This window comes from Belonocnema kinseyi, chromosome 8 (genome assembly GCF_010883055.1).
Source record: "Belonocnema kinseyi isolate 2016_QV_RU_SX_M_011 chromosome 8, B_treatae_v1, whole genome shotgun sequence".
NCBI lineage: Eukaryota > Metazoa > Arthropoda > Insecta > Hymenoptera > Cynipidae > Belonocnema > Belonocnema kinseyi.
Window position 1 is genome coordinate 100,621,589 of NC_046664.1, and position 14,258 is coordinate 100,635,846.

General features: G+C 32.7%; 1 protein-coding gene across 5 annotated transcripts in view; it reads left to right on the forward strand.

Annotated features, from left to right (window-relative positions):
• Positions 1-14,258, forward strand: part of LOC117177859 (RNA-binding protein Musashi homolog Rbp6) — a 673,300-nt gene that overhangs the window by 512,143 nt on the left and 146,899 nt on the right. For all 5 annotated transcript variants that reach the window (XM_033368883.1, XM_033368884.1, XM_033368881.1 and 2 more), the window contains one exon: positions 12,381-12,429. In XM_033368883.1, the coding sequence (XP_033224774.1) occupies positions 12,381-12,429 (49 nt within the window). The remainder of the gene's footprint in view (positions 1-12,380; positions 12,430-14,258) is intronic.

Consider the following 14,258-nt stretch of genomic DNA (forward strand, 5'->3'; position numbering starts at 1 on the left):
AAGCTATCTAAGGATGGTACTATAGAACGCCACCTCAAGGTAGGCCTAGTGGCGCCATCTCTTGGTCAGGCCGGAAACTTATCAATCCACCCTCGTATAAGGGCCGTTAATAGGGGCAGTTTGTAGTTGTGTATTTATTGGTACGAGTATGACATTTTAGTGACTTAGGAAAGCGATATAGAAAGCGTACATATATTATGTCTATCACATTAGTCTTTTCATGCGGTGTTCGGACCAACATATGGTACCGTCACATATAGTTTTCAAATAGCCAACCCACCCCATTTCTGGAACGGGTGCGCGTGTCCTACTCCTCTGATAGGACAGGATTATCCTTTTGCGAGGCCGGAAAACGAGGTTGGCGTATGCTGAATAAAGCATCGAAGGAAAAAGGAAATTGGAATCGACTCAGAGGCGACACTGATCGATCAGCTATATCTTGGCTTCACGTAATATTGCCTTTTAGTAGAAATTCGAAGAAACCAAAAAGAAAACTATATTCTCCCTTCTGCATTATGTCCCATATTTTAGCTTCCTTGTCTCTCATTTTCGATATTTTCGAATTCACAAAGAGATAGGAATTATTTATGGGCTTTCAAACGAGAGCTATATCTGATAAACCAAAAATAGAGCGTGCTGATTATTGACCATAGTATTTCCACTTTTCAGCTCCGCTAAATTGGGGCATGTTTTACTCACCGCCAATGCGAAGAGAGCAAAGTTGCGTAATTAAATTGTGATTGTTAATAAACACGAAACAGTTTTAGGGTTTAATTATTTTCCATCCCCTTTATCATATTTGCTCTCCAAAACTAAGATTTTTCCAACTTTTCGTATATATTTTAATTATGGTGAAATTTATTCCAAAGATTCTTGAAATTCAGGTTACAAAAATATTTTTTCTCCTGGCTTACACAGAATTTAATTTTTAGAAACCTTTATTGTATAAAACTGCTTATTTATAGTTAACTTGTGAGAAGACCTGTGAAAAAAAATGTTTTTCCCAACTCTTAAAGATTGTTATAGTCCATATTTTTGATTCGTTGGGGAGCGACTGATAAGTATCATCAAACCTGAAACAGAAATATTACCCTCTGATTGAATGGTGTAAGTCTAGGGTGTCCTCCTGGGTGAAACTTGGAATAACAGTATTAAGAAGCCCCTGAAGGTTGGAGACTGCAACCTCCTAACTGTCACCCCTCTTAGTTGACCCTTTCACGGCAACACCAGTGAACTATCTCGCCGAAGCAGTCGCTGTCAGCCGACTTGGGTTGGCTTTACTCTAACTAGATCCGACTCCCTGTCTACTCGGACTTTCGCTAATGTACTCGTAAGACGATATTGTAAGGATTTATAAAAGTACATGGCTTATGAAGGCGTGTATGTGAAAATAATAATCGACTACTGACACCTGTCTCATGATGCCTTAGTTATCTTTACACCAATTTCTTTATCCAACTTAGTCTTCAGATCCAGAAAAAAATTATATCTATATTCGATACGAGGAAACACAGTGTAGTGTTTATTCCCAATTACTCCTTCTCCCTTTGTCCGCTACAGAATGAAACAGGTCCGAAGGACTACCATCGAAGGGTGAATCTGGAGAGAATAAAAATGTGTAAGAAATTCAGCAGAGAGATTTTAAAAAATATATATAATGTATGTGTATATACTTTTAATATATTTTTATTCTCTATCGAATTAAATAAAGCTATAGTTTCAACTTTAACGAAACAAGTGAATTTTACGAGTTGAGATTTCGTGTCCGTATCGGGTATTCTAATTTGAATGATCAGAAATTTTACGGTACGTACTTAAACAAAGTTATAAAATGTTTAAGGTTTGACACAGTTTTCCCCATGTAAATTCTATAGACAATTTTTAATTGTTGGGGACACCCTTAAATATTATCCGATTAAGCGCAAACTTGGTGCGCATTTTTTCTCGTGTAACCTCATGCAATCATATACATGTAGCGCAACATTTTTGAAAAAAATTGTTATCGTACAGAATTAGGATTCTCTTATAGACACCATATATTCAAAGGACTTTAGCAAACAAATATTATCCGATTGGGCTAAAAGTTAGAATCTTTCTCTCTGCCAATCCATTATACTGGCTGGTGAGAGCATGCAATTTACAACAAATTCATCCACGTATAGAATTGGAAAACCGAAGCTTCCCCAATTCTTCAAGGAACTTCGGAACGAAATAGACATTCGATGTCCTTAAATTGGAACTTGATTTAAATTCGTGTGTGTATTACAATGTTGAAGGGTGTAGGGGTAGGAAAAAGGTGAGAGAGAAAGAGCAGGCGAAGATTTACATTATCGGATATCGTTTTCCAATTGGCCTGGCTTAACTCTTGATGTAAAGGTAATGGGAGTTTGTCAGGTGGTTCTGTTCCCCCACCTACCCCCATCACTGTCCACCAATTCAAGTTTTCGATCTCGTTCCAAACTGCTAGTTAGCTGCTTTACGGTGTTTCGAGATTATTCAGTGAGAGAGGTAGAGAAACGTCCGTCGCAGTAATCCCAATTCAGGACTTTAGTCAGGATTTTCGATATGTACGTTTTAAAATTTAAGCGCAGAAAAGGCAAATGCAAACGTAGAAATGGAGAGCTTATTTATTAATTTTCATCATGATTCTTCCTCTAAAACGTGCAAGTCAGGTGATGCTATCGTTTCGATGATTAGACCAGGGGTGAAATGAAAGCCGTTAAGTGCTAGAAGTATCGCATTTATTATACGGGAACCTTTGGTGTGAAAATTGAAGTGGAAAGGGATAAAGGTAGGTCGATTCATCAAATAAAATCAAATGAGAGAAAAGGGGGAAAGACCCCAACATTTTCGTAAAGGAAGACGTAATGTAAAGAACTTTCTAGAAATAAGCTGGAAATATTCAGACTCATTTTGACCAGAAATGAGTTCTGCTTTAAACAGGGTCTTATTCCTAATTTTTTTACCAAATTTTAAAGTAGTGATTGATATCATTCATCTGAGGCTTTATAACACTAGGTCACATAATCATAAATTAATTCATTAATCACTTCGTCAGAAGAAGATTTTATGATTTCAAATTGATTATCCGAATTTCAATTCAGCTACATGGATTAAAATTATACGTGTAGTTCATTTGGTGGATACCAGAAAGTAAAAGCAATAGTCCTTAATAGAAACTTGAATATTCCTCTTGCCTTCAGCTGCGAAAGAAATTTTATTTTGAAAAACAAGGCCAATTTAATGACTTCATAGATTTTGGGTGAAATTTGTGATATTATTCAATGATTTTGATCTTTGGAAACCCTTAAAAAAAGAAAAATTGTCACCAGAATTATCCTACAAAAGTGTTTCGATATTTAAGTCATGTTCGCCGTTGTTATGTTATGCTCGGTCGTCGTACCTGGCACGGTTGCTCACGAAACGACCTTTTACCTCGAGTAAAAGAGTTCTGAGATGGAGGTTGGCTTCGTGCGTGGGGTGGAGGTGAGGGGTAGTTGGCCGCTAGGTTCGTGCTCTGCAAATGAGCCTCGGATCGTACTTGGTTAATAAAATACGTGCCTCCATTCTTCAATTTTTTCTCTCTTCATCTTTCTTTCACGATTTTTATTCCCACATACAATTGCGCGAAACAATCTCATCAAAAGAAGAAATTCATTACTTAAAAATTTCGCCAGGCAATTTTCATAAAATTATATTAAATTGAATGTACCACCATTTTATATAAATGTTACCTATACATTTTCTACATATAAATAATAAGATTATCTACCTAAAAAAGAATAGTGTTGTGAAATATGTCGCGAATCTCACCTCTATTGTTGTTGAAAAACTGATTGGATTTTTTAATGGCTTGAAATTGCTGCTTACTTTTCTATTTTCTTTACAGCGTTTAATTTAAGGATGTACACTAGGAACAATTAATCTCAAAAGTTGCCTATTTTTAAAATAATTTATAAAATCAACAAAAGCTATCTATTATTAATTTCTGTAAATCTTGATGGAGGCTTCTAAGCACACTTCAGAAAAAAATAATTCAGTTTAAAATTGTTTATTTAACAGCAGTTATTTGAAGGTTTAGTTTTTCCTTTCCCTTTATGGAAAAGTTACAATGTTTATTTAATTCTAATAATCAAGGCCTGATTTTATTCTTTAAAGGATTCTCTAAAATTCTATTTGGGTTGATTTTATTTTAAAAAATGAATTGAGAAATCATACAGTAATTATGGTTGTAAACAATCATAGTTTTAATTTTAATTAACAACACCCAAAAGATTTACAGATATTAGTAATAGATCTTTTTTTGTCGATTTTATAAATCATTTTAAAGATAGGCAACTTTTGAGAATGATTGTAAGTAGTGTACATCCTTAATTTATGATCGTTATGGTGGGGGAATATTTTATTTTTTTTGCTAATAAGATCTCAAATTATTTAGTTTGCTAATAGAAAAAAACATAATATCATAGAATAAAAATGAATCATTTCCGTTAATTATCTAATACGAAGAAAACAATCCTTTGAATTTTTAGTGTACACTGTATATTAGGACTTTAAATTTTCCAAAAATTTCACGATATTTCAAAAGATTCCAGAAGATCTCTTCTGTTTTTATTTTCTTTAAAAAATGTTAATGTTTCCAAATTGTTTCGAAATATTTCAGGGGGTTTTAGATCAATTTAAAAGATTACAAAGAAAATTATGAGATTTAAGTGGATTGAAAAATAAAATTTGAAGTAATTTCAAATCATTTCTAGCGACCATAAAGAATGGTAAAAGATTGCAGCGATTTTCACAAAATATGTATGACTTTTAATCTAATTATACAGATTTCAAGGAATCTGGAGAGATTTTTAGAGAATCCAAAGTATACTAAACAATATATTGCATTTCACCAGCTTATAAAATTATTTACGAAATTATGATGGATCATAAAAATTCTTTAAGTTTGCAAGATATTTGAAATTATTTTGAAGGCTTGCATGAGGGTTCAGATATATTTATAAGATTTAACGATCTATCAGAATATTTCAAGGCGTTTTATGAAATTTTAAAAGATTTAAAAGGATTTAAAACATTTTTAAAGTAGTCAAATCTTCATTTAATATTACAGGCATTATTTTTTTGAGGTACCAAAAAAATTATTTGTAGTCTAAAATTATTTGAGTCTAAATTATTATTTTAAAAATGGATATGAAATTCGGAGGAAATATTATTTTTAACATAACGTAATGTCATTAGGAAAGTAAAATAAAGTAATGAAAAGTGTAGTGGTTCGATATCGAATGACGCAAGCTAGAAAAAATAAAGATGACAAAAATAAAAATGTTTATGCCTTGAAATTTGAATTCTGGTTCACGTACTTCAGGAGAGTGGGAGACTTATTTCGATATGGATGAATGGATTCAGGAGTTTATTCCGCGACACGGAAATAACCCCTATCTCTTCACCGCGAGCGAACAGGGCAAGTAGTAAATTTTATGGGGGATACCATATTTTATGCAAACATGACTGTAGTATGACTATCAATATACGTGGACGATCGATGACGACCCAGAGATCCACGTTTTTCTAGCATGAAAAAGACAGGGTGAGTGATCAGAACGACTTAACTCTATTCTCATATTTTCACATACTCCTGAGATCGGTTTAAGCCCTGATTGATCCACTTTGACGTTCGAATGAAATTCATTGAGATATTAACCTATTTGCGTATATTTATTGTATCTTTTATTGCAAGGCCAGCGCTTTATTGTAAATATTTATGACTAAATTTATACAGTCGCTGGTCTGAAGAAAGGAGCCTTTTGATCTTGCTAAAATATAAGAAAAGTACTCTTTTCCTTTTGGATCTATAAAGAGAGCTCTCTATACGTGTGATTTAGTTTCACTAGAAATATCTTTACGTTAATGCCAAGTATAAGGATCCTTGAGTTTTGAGATGGGCCAAGGAAACCAGGTTATTGCAGAATCTGATTCACTTGTTTGTTGAGCCGAAATTATATCTGGAATTATTTTTTTTTTCAAATTTAGGATAAGATTACTGAGTAGCATTTTTCAAATAAAATTTGCTCTTGATAAAGCAGCGCCCTTGAATACACTGCTTCCTTTAGAACTGACAACGACTACTAAAGTGAGAATAAAAATAAATTTGTATAATGTTTTAATTACTTTTCATTACTTCCTTGGACGGGGGTCGTTAAAGGACCTAATGGTATGTTTCTTAAAACAATACATTTTTTCAGTATGCAGATTTACCAATTGAATTTTTTCTATAGAATATTAGCAAATTTGATTGCTTTGAGAAAAATAATATTATAGCCAACTTTATTAATATATTAATGAAAATTTCGGAAAAATGAACGGTTGAGAAAAGTGCTTCAAAACTTTTTTAACGAATTCTTCAAGTAGGACAAGTTTACTTTTTTGCCTTTTGCCACTGTTATTGCCAATTCTCGTTATCGCAAAAAAATTACCATTTTCATTCTTCATTAAAATAAATTTTATTTTATTATCATAAACTTACAACAAAAATTGAGTTGAAATATTTTGAGAATGATCGCAGCCATTTTGTCATTTTTATTTTTTTTTAATTTTGCACTGGATTTTGAAAATTAACGCGAGAACATCTATCAGCATCAAGAAAAAAAGTAAAATGTCAATTTTATATCGCATACTGCAGCGCTTAATAATTCAACAAATTGGTTATTAACTACGTTACTAATTTTAAAAGTTCAGATACTTATGAATTTGTCAAAAAATACTTCCATGTAAACGGTGAAATACGGGGTTTTATTTGTTATTAAACATCTATCTGATTATAAATAAACAATTGTAACATTTTCAGATATTTGAACCTTCGGTTAGATAATTTTCGGACACCTAACTGTTCGCTAAACTGATGTTTCGGTAAACTGAACCTTCGCAAAACTAGGCTTTCTCGAATTTTGAACTTTCAGTAAAATGGACTTTCGGAAAAATGAATCTCGGCTAAAGCTATCTTCGAATAATTCGGCATTCGTTGAAATAATTTTCGGTCAACTAATCATTCATTTAAATCTTTTTCAGTCAATTAATCATTCGGTAAATTAGTTTTACTTAAAATAAATTTCGGTATCATAGTATTCGGTATTTTAATTTTCGGTTACTTGAACCATGGGAAAAATGAACAGCTGTCGGATTTCGCTGCTCCCCAGGTGCGAATTTTCCATTGGGCCATAGTCGGGCCAACTTTCTCGGAGTTGGGCGAACTTTGCCAACCAGGCATTAGCCAACATAACGAAATGATAACTATGGCTCAACTCTGTTTGCCGACTATTGGCTACCATGGTTGGCACAACCATGACTACTAGAAGTCGGCCCAACGGCGAAATTATAACTTTGGCCCGACCATGTTAGCCGACTATTAGTACAATATCCATTTCCAAAATCGGACCAACTGTGGCAATTACACGGGAAAACTATCCATTAAATTGTATAGAACTAATATTATAGTAGAGAATATGATGGGTAGTTTAATAAATATAATACAATTACTACACTGTTTATAATCGCACGCTATGAAAATTTTTATTCGCCTTGGGGTTCGAACCCTACAAGTTTCGCATTCCTAATTCCTGACGCCTAATTCCTGACGCCTAAAGCCTCTCGGCTAACTTAGCTGGAAGTATTACAAAAAAATTTGAAATATAACCGACAGCTGTGCAAATTTGTGAGAACTATTCTATAAAAAATATAGAAAATTATTATTAAATATTTTATGTGATTAAACAAGATTTAAACTGAATTAAAAAATATTTTAAGATGTTATAAAAGATTTAAAAAAATCAATATATAAAAATTCAATAGAATTCAGAAGATTTCTACAAATTTTCGAAGATTTAAAGATATTGAACAGGCTTTAAAGAATTCAAGAACATTATTTATATTTTAAAATTACTTTAAAATCTTAAAAGTCATATAAATTCTACCGAAATTCCTCAAAAATTGTTCAAAATTAATTAAAATCTCTTAAATTTATTAAAAATATCTTGAACTCTTTTAAATATTTTGAAATCTTTTAAAATTCGTTTATAAATTTAAAAATTTTCAAGACTTAATAACTCCGGTTAAATCCCTTGAAATTCCTGAAAGTCTGTTTAAATACTTTAAAATATTTTCAAATTACATGAAAATCCTTCAACACTTTTGATTTTTTTTAAATCATTTGAGATGCTTTCTAAGATTTTTCATTCCTTTAGTCACTTTTTAAACCATATTAAATCCATTGAAATGGCACGAAATCCCTTAAAATCACTAAAAATCTCTTGGACTCATAAAAAGTATCGTAAAGTCTCTAAAATTTCTTGAAAATTTTTTTGCTTTTTTGAATTCTTCTCAAATATTTTAAACTTCTTTAAAATTACTTGAAATATTTCGAAATTCATTTATAAATTTTTTTCTCTTATTATGCAAAAGAATTTTTAAATCCCTTTATGCCGATCTCTGGGCCGACTTTGGCCCAGAGTTGGGACGGAAATCGACGTTACTCGTTAATAAAAGATGTCTCATAGTTGCCCCGATGGTTGGTCCATGTTTAGACCATTGTTGAGCCAATAGTCGGCTTAACTTCTTAAGAACTTTCTAAATCCCTTTATGCTGATTTCCGGGCCGACTGTGGCCCAAAGTTGAGACGGTAGTCGGTGTTACTCGTTAACAAAAGACGTCTGATAGTTGCCCCGATGGTTGGTCCATGTTTGGGCCATTGTTAGGCCAAGAGTCGGACTAACTTCTTCAGAACTTTAAATCCCATTATGCCGACCTCCGGACCGACTTTGGCTCAGAGTTGGGTCGGTAGTCGACGTTACTCGTTAAAAAAAGACGTCCCATAGTTGCCCCGATGGTTGGTCCATGTTTGGGCCATTGTTGGGCCAATAGTCGGCCTAAATTCTTCAGAATTTTCTCAACCCCTTCATGCCGATTTCTGGTTCGACTTTGGCCCAGAGTTGGGCCAGTAGTCGGATTTACTCGTTAACGAAAGATTTCCCATAGTTGCCCTGATGGTTGATCCATGTTCGGGCCAAAATTGGGCCAACAGTCAGTCCCACGTTGTCTGCCAACGTTTGCTGTTCAGCTTGGGCCGAAAAAAGTATCTTATAAATATAAAAGGTGGCCCAACTTTGGCTGCAGATCTACAGCGGGCCAAAGTCGTTCCGACTTTGAGTCAACGCACCTGCTCTGGGTGCTGACCTGAATTCGCACCTGGGTCTTGTGTCAACAGAAAATTATACAGTTAGCAGAACAATCTTGTGCTTCATGTTCGAATTGTTGCCGAATAAGAAATCGACTATTTTGACTTGCCTCAGAAGAATAAGCACCTAGAAGAGCCACATTATTGAGTCGCAATTCCTACCAATCAATTAAATTTAATTAAGTAGCCTCCTAGAAAAAATCTTTAAAAAATTTTTGTATGCATTGCCAATTACTAATGCTAATAATAATATGAAATATTACGCGAAGCCGATATCGGAATAATCAGTTTGTTATGCAGCAGTAGTAATGATTTAATACGCTAATTAGCCTGCTGTGAAAAATTGTAATGAGAAATTGTAATGGTGAAGAGAAACGAGGAAAGAAAAGTAGAAAAAATTCATTCAGAAGAAATTATAGTATTTCTTCACCCTCAGATTTTCCTTAGACATAATTTATTTCATTCATATAGGGACAATCTTAAGAAAACGTGACCGAGAGCTTTCGCATGAATTTCATAAACACCAGCTGCAATATTACCACACTGGAACCGGAAACGAATGACGTAGCTATGCGAACTGAAATTGCAACCCTAAATCAAAAACTAACGTTGTATAGAAAATAAATTATATATTATTAAAATAAAGAAAAATTTTGTTACGGACATTGCCCGAAACTTAAGTCCTTGGTGGTTTCTTCAGTTTTTTAGTTGAAATTCTTTAATCTTCAAAGAATATATGAAATTTTACCGTTCGATATTTTTTAAATTCAAAGTGGGGAAGACAATTCTTACATAATGGAAAGTAAAGTTGAGAAACGAAGATTGCAAAATGTAAATATAGATTGGAGCGTAAACATTTATTTAGAAAAAATACATGTTTACAAAAGGGAAAATAAATTGACTTGACTTGAAATAATGACGAGACTTTTTTTACTGTAACGCTACTAATTTAGGGAAATCGAATTCGCTTTGTCTCGAATGAACAGCGTGTTGAACCACATAAATGTGCTAGAGGATTCGTGTTTATTTTCCAAGTAACTGTTTTGAATAGTATTTTTTCAATTGGAAAAAACTTGTCATTTTCCACGAGTTTCTTGACCTGTTAACCTACTTTTCTATGCTTTATAAATTGAATTTATGGAAAGGTGAAGTATGTAATGTTACGAGTACAATTCTGTTGCAAAATGAGTACAGATTCTATAATATGCAGCTCTCTTTCATAAAACACATTCTTCATCAGAATTACTTGAAAAAGTAGTTAAAAAGGGATTCATTGAATCTGTACATACTGAACTACTTGTTTTCTTATGTGTATTCTTTAATTTTTCTTTTGATAAATTTTTGTTCAAAGTTCCTTCCCTTCCATATTTTTATTTATGAATATTTTTAAACTTATTTAATATTCAGAGCTTTTTATGCATCTCAATCCATAGAATTCATGATAAATAAATGGTTTTAAATTCCTTTTTGTATCGAAAACTGTTTCTCGTGTCTATTTTTTTTGACAGTTCGTCTATTTACTAGAGATGACTTTATTGTGGGATTTAAAATTATCAATAAGAATATAAATATCTGTATTCAACCAAAGGAAAAAAGAAGATTATGTTCTGTATAAAGTGCTTTCTAGACTGTTGCTCTCTATCAGAGATACTGGAAGTCGACGTCGCCGAGGGTGTGCGAAGAGTTAAGATTTCTAGGTTAGAGGTGGACCTTTCTTGTTTTATTTTCTATTGTCTTTGACTTATAGAATTCCTAGAAACATCGTAAATAAAATGGAATCGACCAGCATGGTATCGATAAACGTGAAAACCAAATCGGCATATTCAAATTATAGAACACAACTTCAGAACAAGAAATTCAGTAACCCATTTCTTACTAAAACAAATTGAGAGAGTACATTTTCACGAGTTACTATTTTAAAAATATTGATTTTTTTAATCTTGTCGTTCGATCTCTTGTTCAATTTCCATACTCCACACTCTTAAAAATGTTCGTGCTGTTTCGCGGTCTACCTCTAGAATCGAAGACAAACCTTCTGATTCTCAAAGAAACTTATGTAAGACTAAGTTTTCTTTCTCTGGAAATGTCCTGGAAGGCAGCACTGTTTTTTTTCTCCTCTTTACTCGTCTCGAGAACATTTAACGATATCCAAACAACTCTCGCCTCTAGAGTCCTTTGCTTCAGACTCAAAAGCTCTGTACAATTTTTGCTCAAAATCTCAAGAACAACATTTTTTTCAACTACGTAAAAAGATTTATAAAAGCAAAAATGAAAATTGACAGTTGGCTTTTCTCGAATCATGGCGTATTAGATAAACGACGCTATGATAAAAACTCAAGCTGGGCTGTGTGGAAAAGAGATTTAGGTTTTATAAGACTTATTATCACCACGATCGCGTTGATTCGTAAATTGACACTTAAGATTGGAAGAGATATTGGGAGATAGAAGTATTGTTTCTGCTGTCCTATAAGTCCGCCTACACCTTTTTCTGCTCTTGTTATTCGCTGCTTCGTTCTGCCTCTCTTTCACGATCACCCCTTTTCCACCCTCTGGACGACATCGTCTTTCTCAGCAGCATGCTCTCTAAATCTCAAACCAGCTGTGCTTTACGACGCAGATATACATATATGTACTTCCATACAATATGAAAGCGGTTCTCTTCTTTACGTGATTTGATCATATTCTTTCTTATTCACATTCTAGTGGATTGTAAGTCAAATGTAATAACTTTAAGCCAGAATTTTAAAAAGCTCTTCCTAACTTCACTACAATATATTTTCATCAAAAGAGGAACGTCGCTTCTTCTTTATGTATTGTAATGCTTACAGTTTTGCGAGATAGATATTTCAGATATTCTAAAATGGCAATAAAATTTTTTTTTCTTAAGTGTTTACGCATTTGAAAAATGAAAACAATTACGATTTTTAAGAATTAATATAAAAAATAAAAAGTTTGAGGCGATTCAAATTTCTATTGTATTTCAGAAAAAATAGATTTGGATGCTTAACTAGTCTTTTAAAATTTTCTCTTTGGCCTTTAATGTGCTGAATTAAATAGCCTATCGTGCAATTAAAATAGGTTCTTATTTTGTTTCCAACAAATGACTTGAAAAAGTGACGAAATTTCGCTAAATTTATTTCATTTTTTTCAGATAGAGGACGCCATGCTTATGTTCGACAAGCAAACAAACAGGCACAGAGGTAAGTTATCTATTTTATCAACAAAATTATTCGACGACATGATAATGACAACTGAAAAAGGCCCAATTTTTAAAAACACTGTTTCAACAATTTCAAGTTTTTTCTTTATCGATGCATATTAGGAAAAAAATGTTTTCACCACCCTGAAATATTGTAAATAATGACCACATGCTTTTATAATTTTCAGTCAATTTTTCATTGCTTGCATAGAATCATGAATTCTTCAAAGCAGTGCAAACATTTGTATTTTTATATATAAAAAAGTTCATACATTACACATATTTAACAAGGCAAAAATAAAGTCTTACAATATTTGTGTGATTTTTTAAGAAGATGATCTTTTCTGAGATTTAGGAGATGGCCAATTGGATAAGGACCATTTTGTTTTTCACCCCTTTCACATAAAATTATTTTCAAATGTTTTCACATCTTCAATGTAGAGTTTTTGGCAAAAGTATGCCTATATATATTCCCGATAATTTAAATTTACCCAAATGATTTCTGAAGTGAGATTCTTTAGACTTTAATTGTAGCAAGCAAACATTAGCAAAAGTAAACCTGACGAAAAGTATGAAAACCGATCTTTAAATAAGGTTTTTTTTGTTTTGCTAATCAATATTCGTGAAGCTCTGAAAAGTTTCTCGGCATGGAAAAATAGGAACAACAAAAAAGCTATAGAGTAACTTTTCCGCTTTTCGTGAGGTGATTGTTTCATCTAACGCTTACGCTCGTGATTCATATTTAAATTTGCACAGTTGGGGCAATTCCACAGGGATGGAAAATTTTCACGACGGAAAACATAAATTAACGGACGTAACTTGGGCTTCGTGCAATTCCGCCGAGAATATAAACGAGACTATTCTATTTAACAAGTAAATTAATAATACAGACATTTCAATGGCAGATAGCAGGCAGGATAATTAACAGGGTGGATGAAACTGAAATTAGTAATTGGTGTAATTCGCGTTGCCGGCACAGTGCATCCTGTAAGTACTAGATACATAATGCACAACACTTTACACACTGAAATTGTTACTGATGGATCCTCGTCTACATAAAAGCTTACCCTCCTGATGAAATATACTCTAAATTTTATTTTCAGTAGACCAGCAGGTAAATGTAGTGCTAAATGAAGTGCTAAATGAAGTGTACTCAATTCAATTAATTTATGTGCAAAATGGTTTATATAATTTTCACAACAAATATATATTTTTATTGATGCTCAGAATGACTCATTGCTTGACTCAATGTATAAGATAGAGAAAAAGTTCAATTAATACGTGTAACGAGTTTTATAGCGAAAAGTTAAGCGTCTTTGATAAAGAAATATTTTGGGGCTATTTTATTCTGCAAAAAATTCTTTGCAATATTCTATTTCTTATGTTTTTATTAATGAAATGTCTCGTAGCCCTGAAATTCGCGATGAGTAAGCAAATATTTTTAAAGGTTTTTCTACTCATCCTGAATTTTCGGAACGGTTAGTCCATCCCGCTTTCTAAATCCGCAAATTTTTCGGGATGACTAGAAGTAGGCTTTCATCAAATATTATTCAGAAATCATATGTAATTTTAAAAAGGAATCACTGAATATAGCTGCCAGTATAATTATGAAATAATTTTTTAAATCCACAAAAGCGTAAAGATAGAATTATACAGGATAATTTAAGAAAGAAAATGAGCTATTGTTATTTGCAATAATGTAAAAGTTATTACTTTTGTCCCAGATGTTATTGTTACCAGGTGTATACATATGAAACCGGTATTTTTTCAAGAAAAAAACACATTTATTTCAAGAGAATGATAACAAATATTTTATTCAAAGTATGCGCC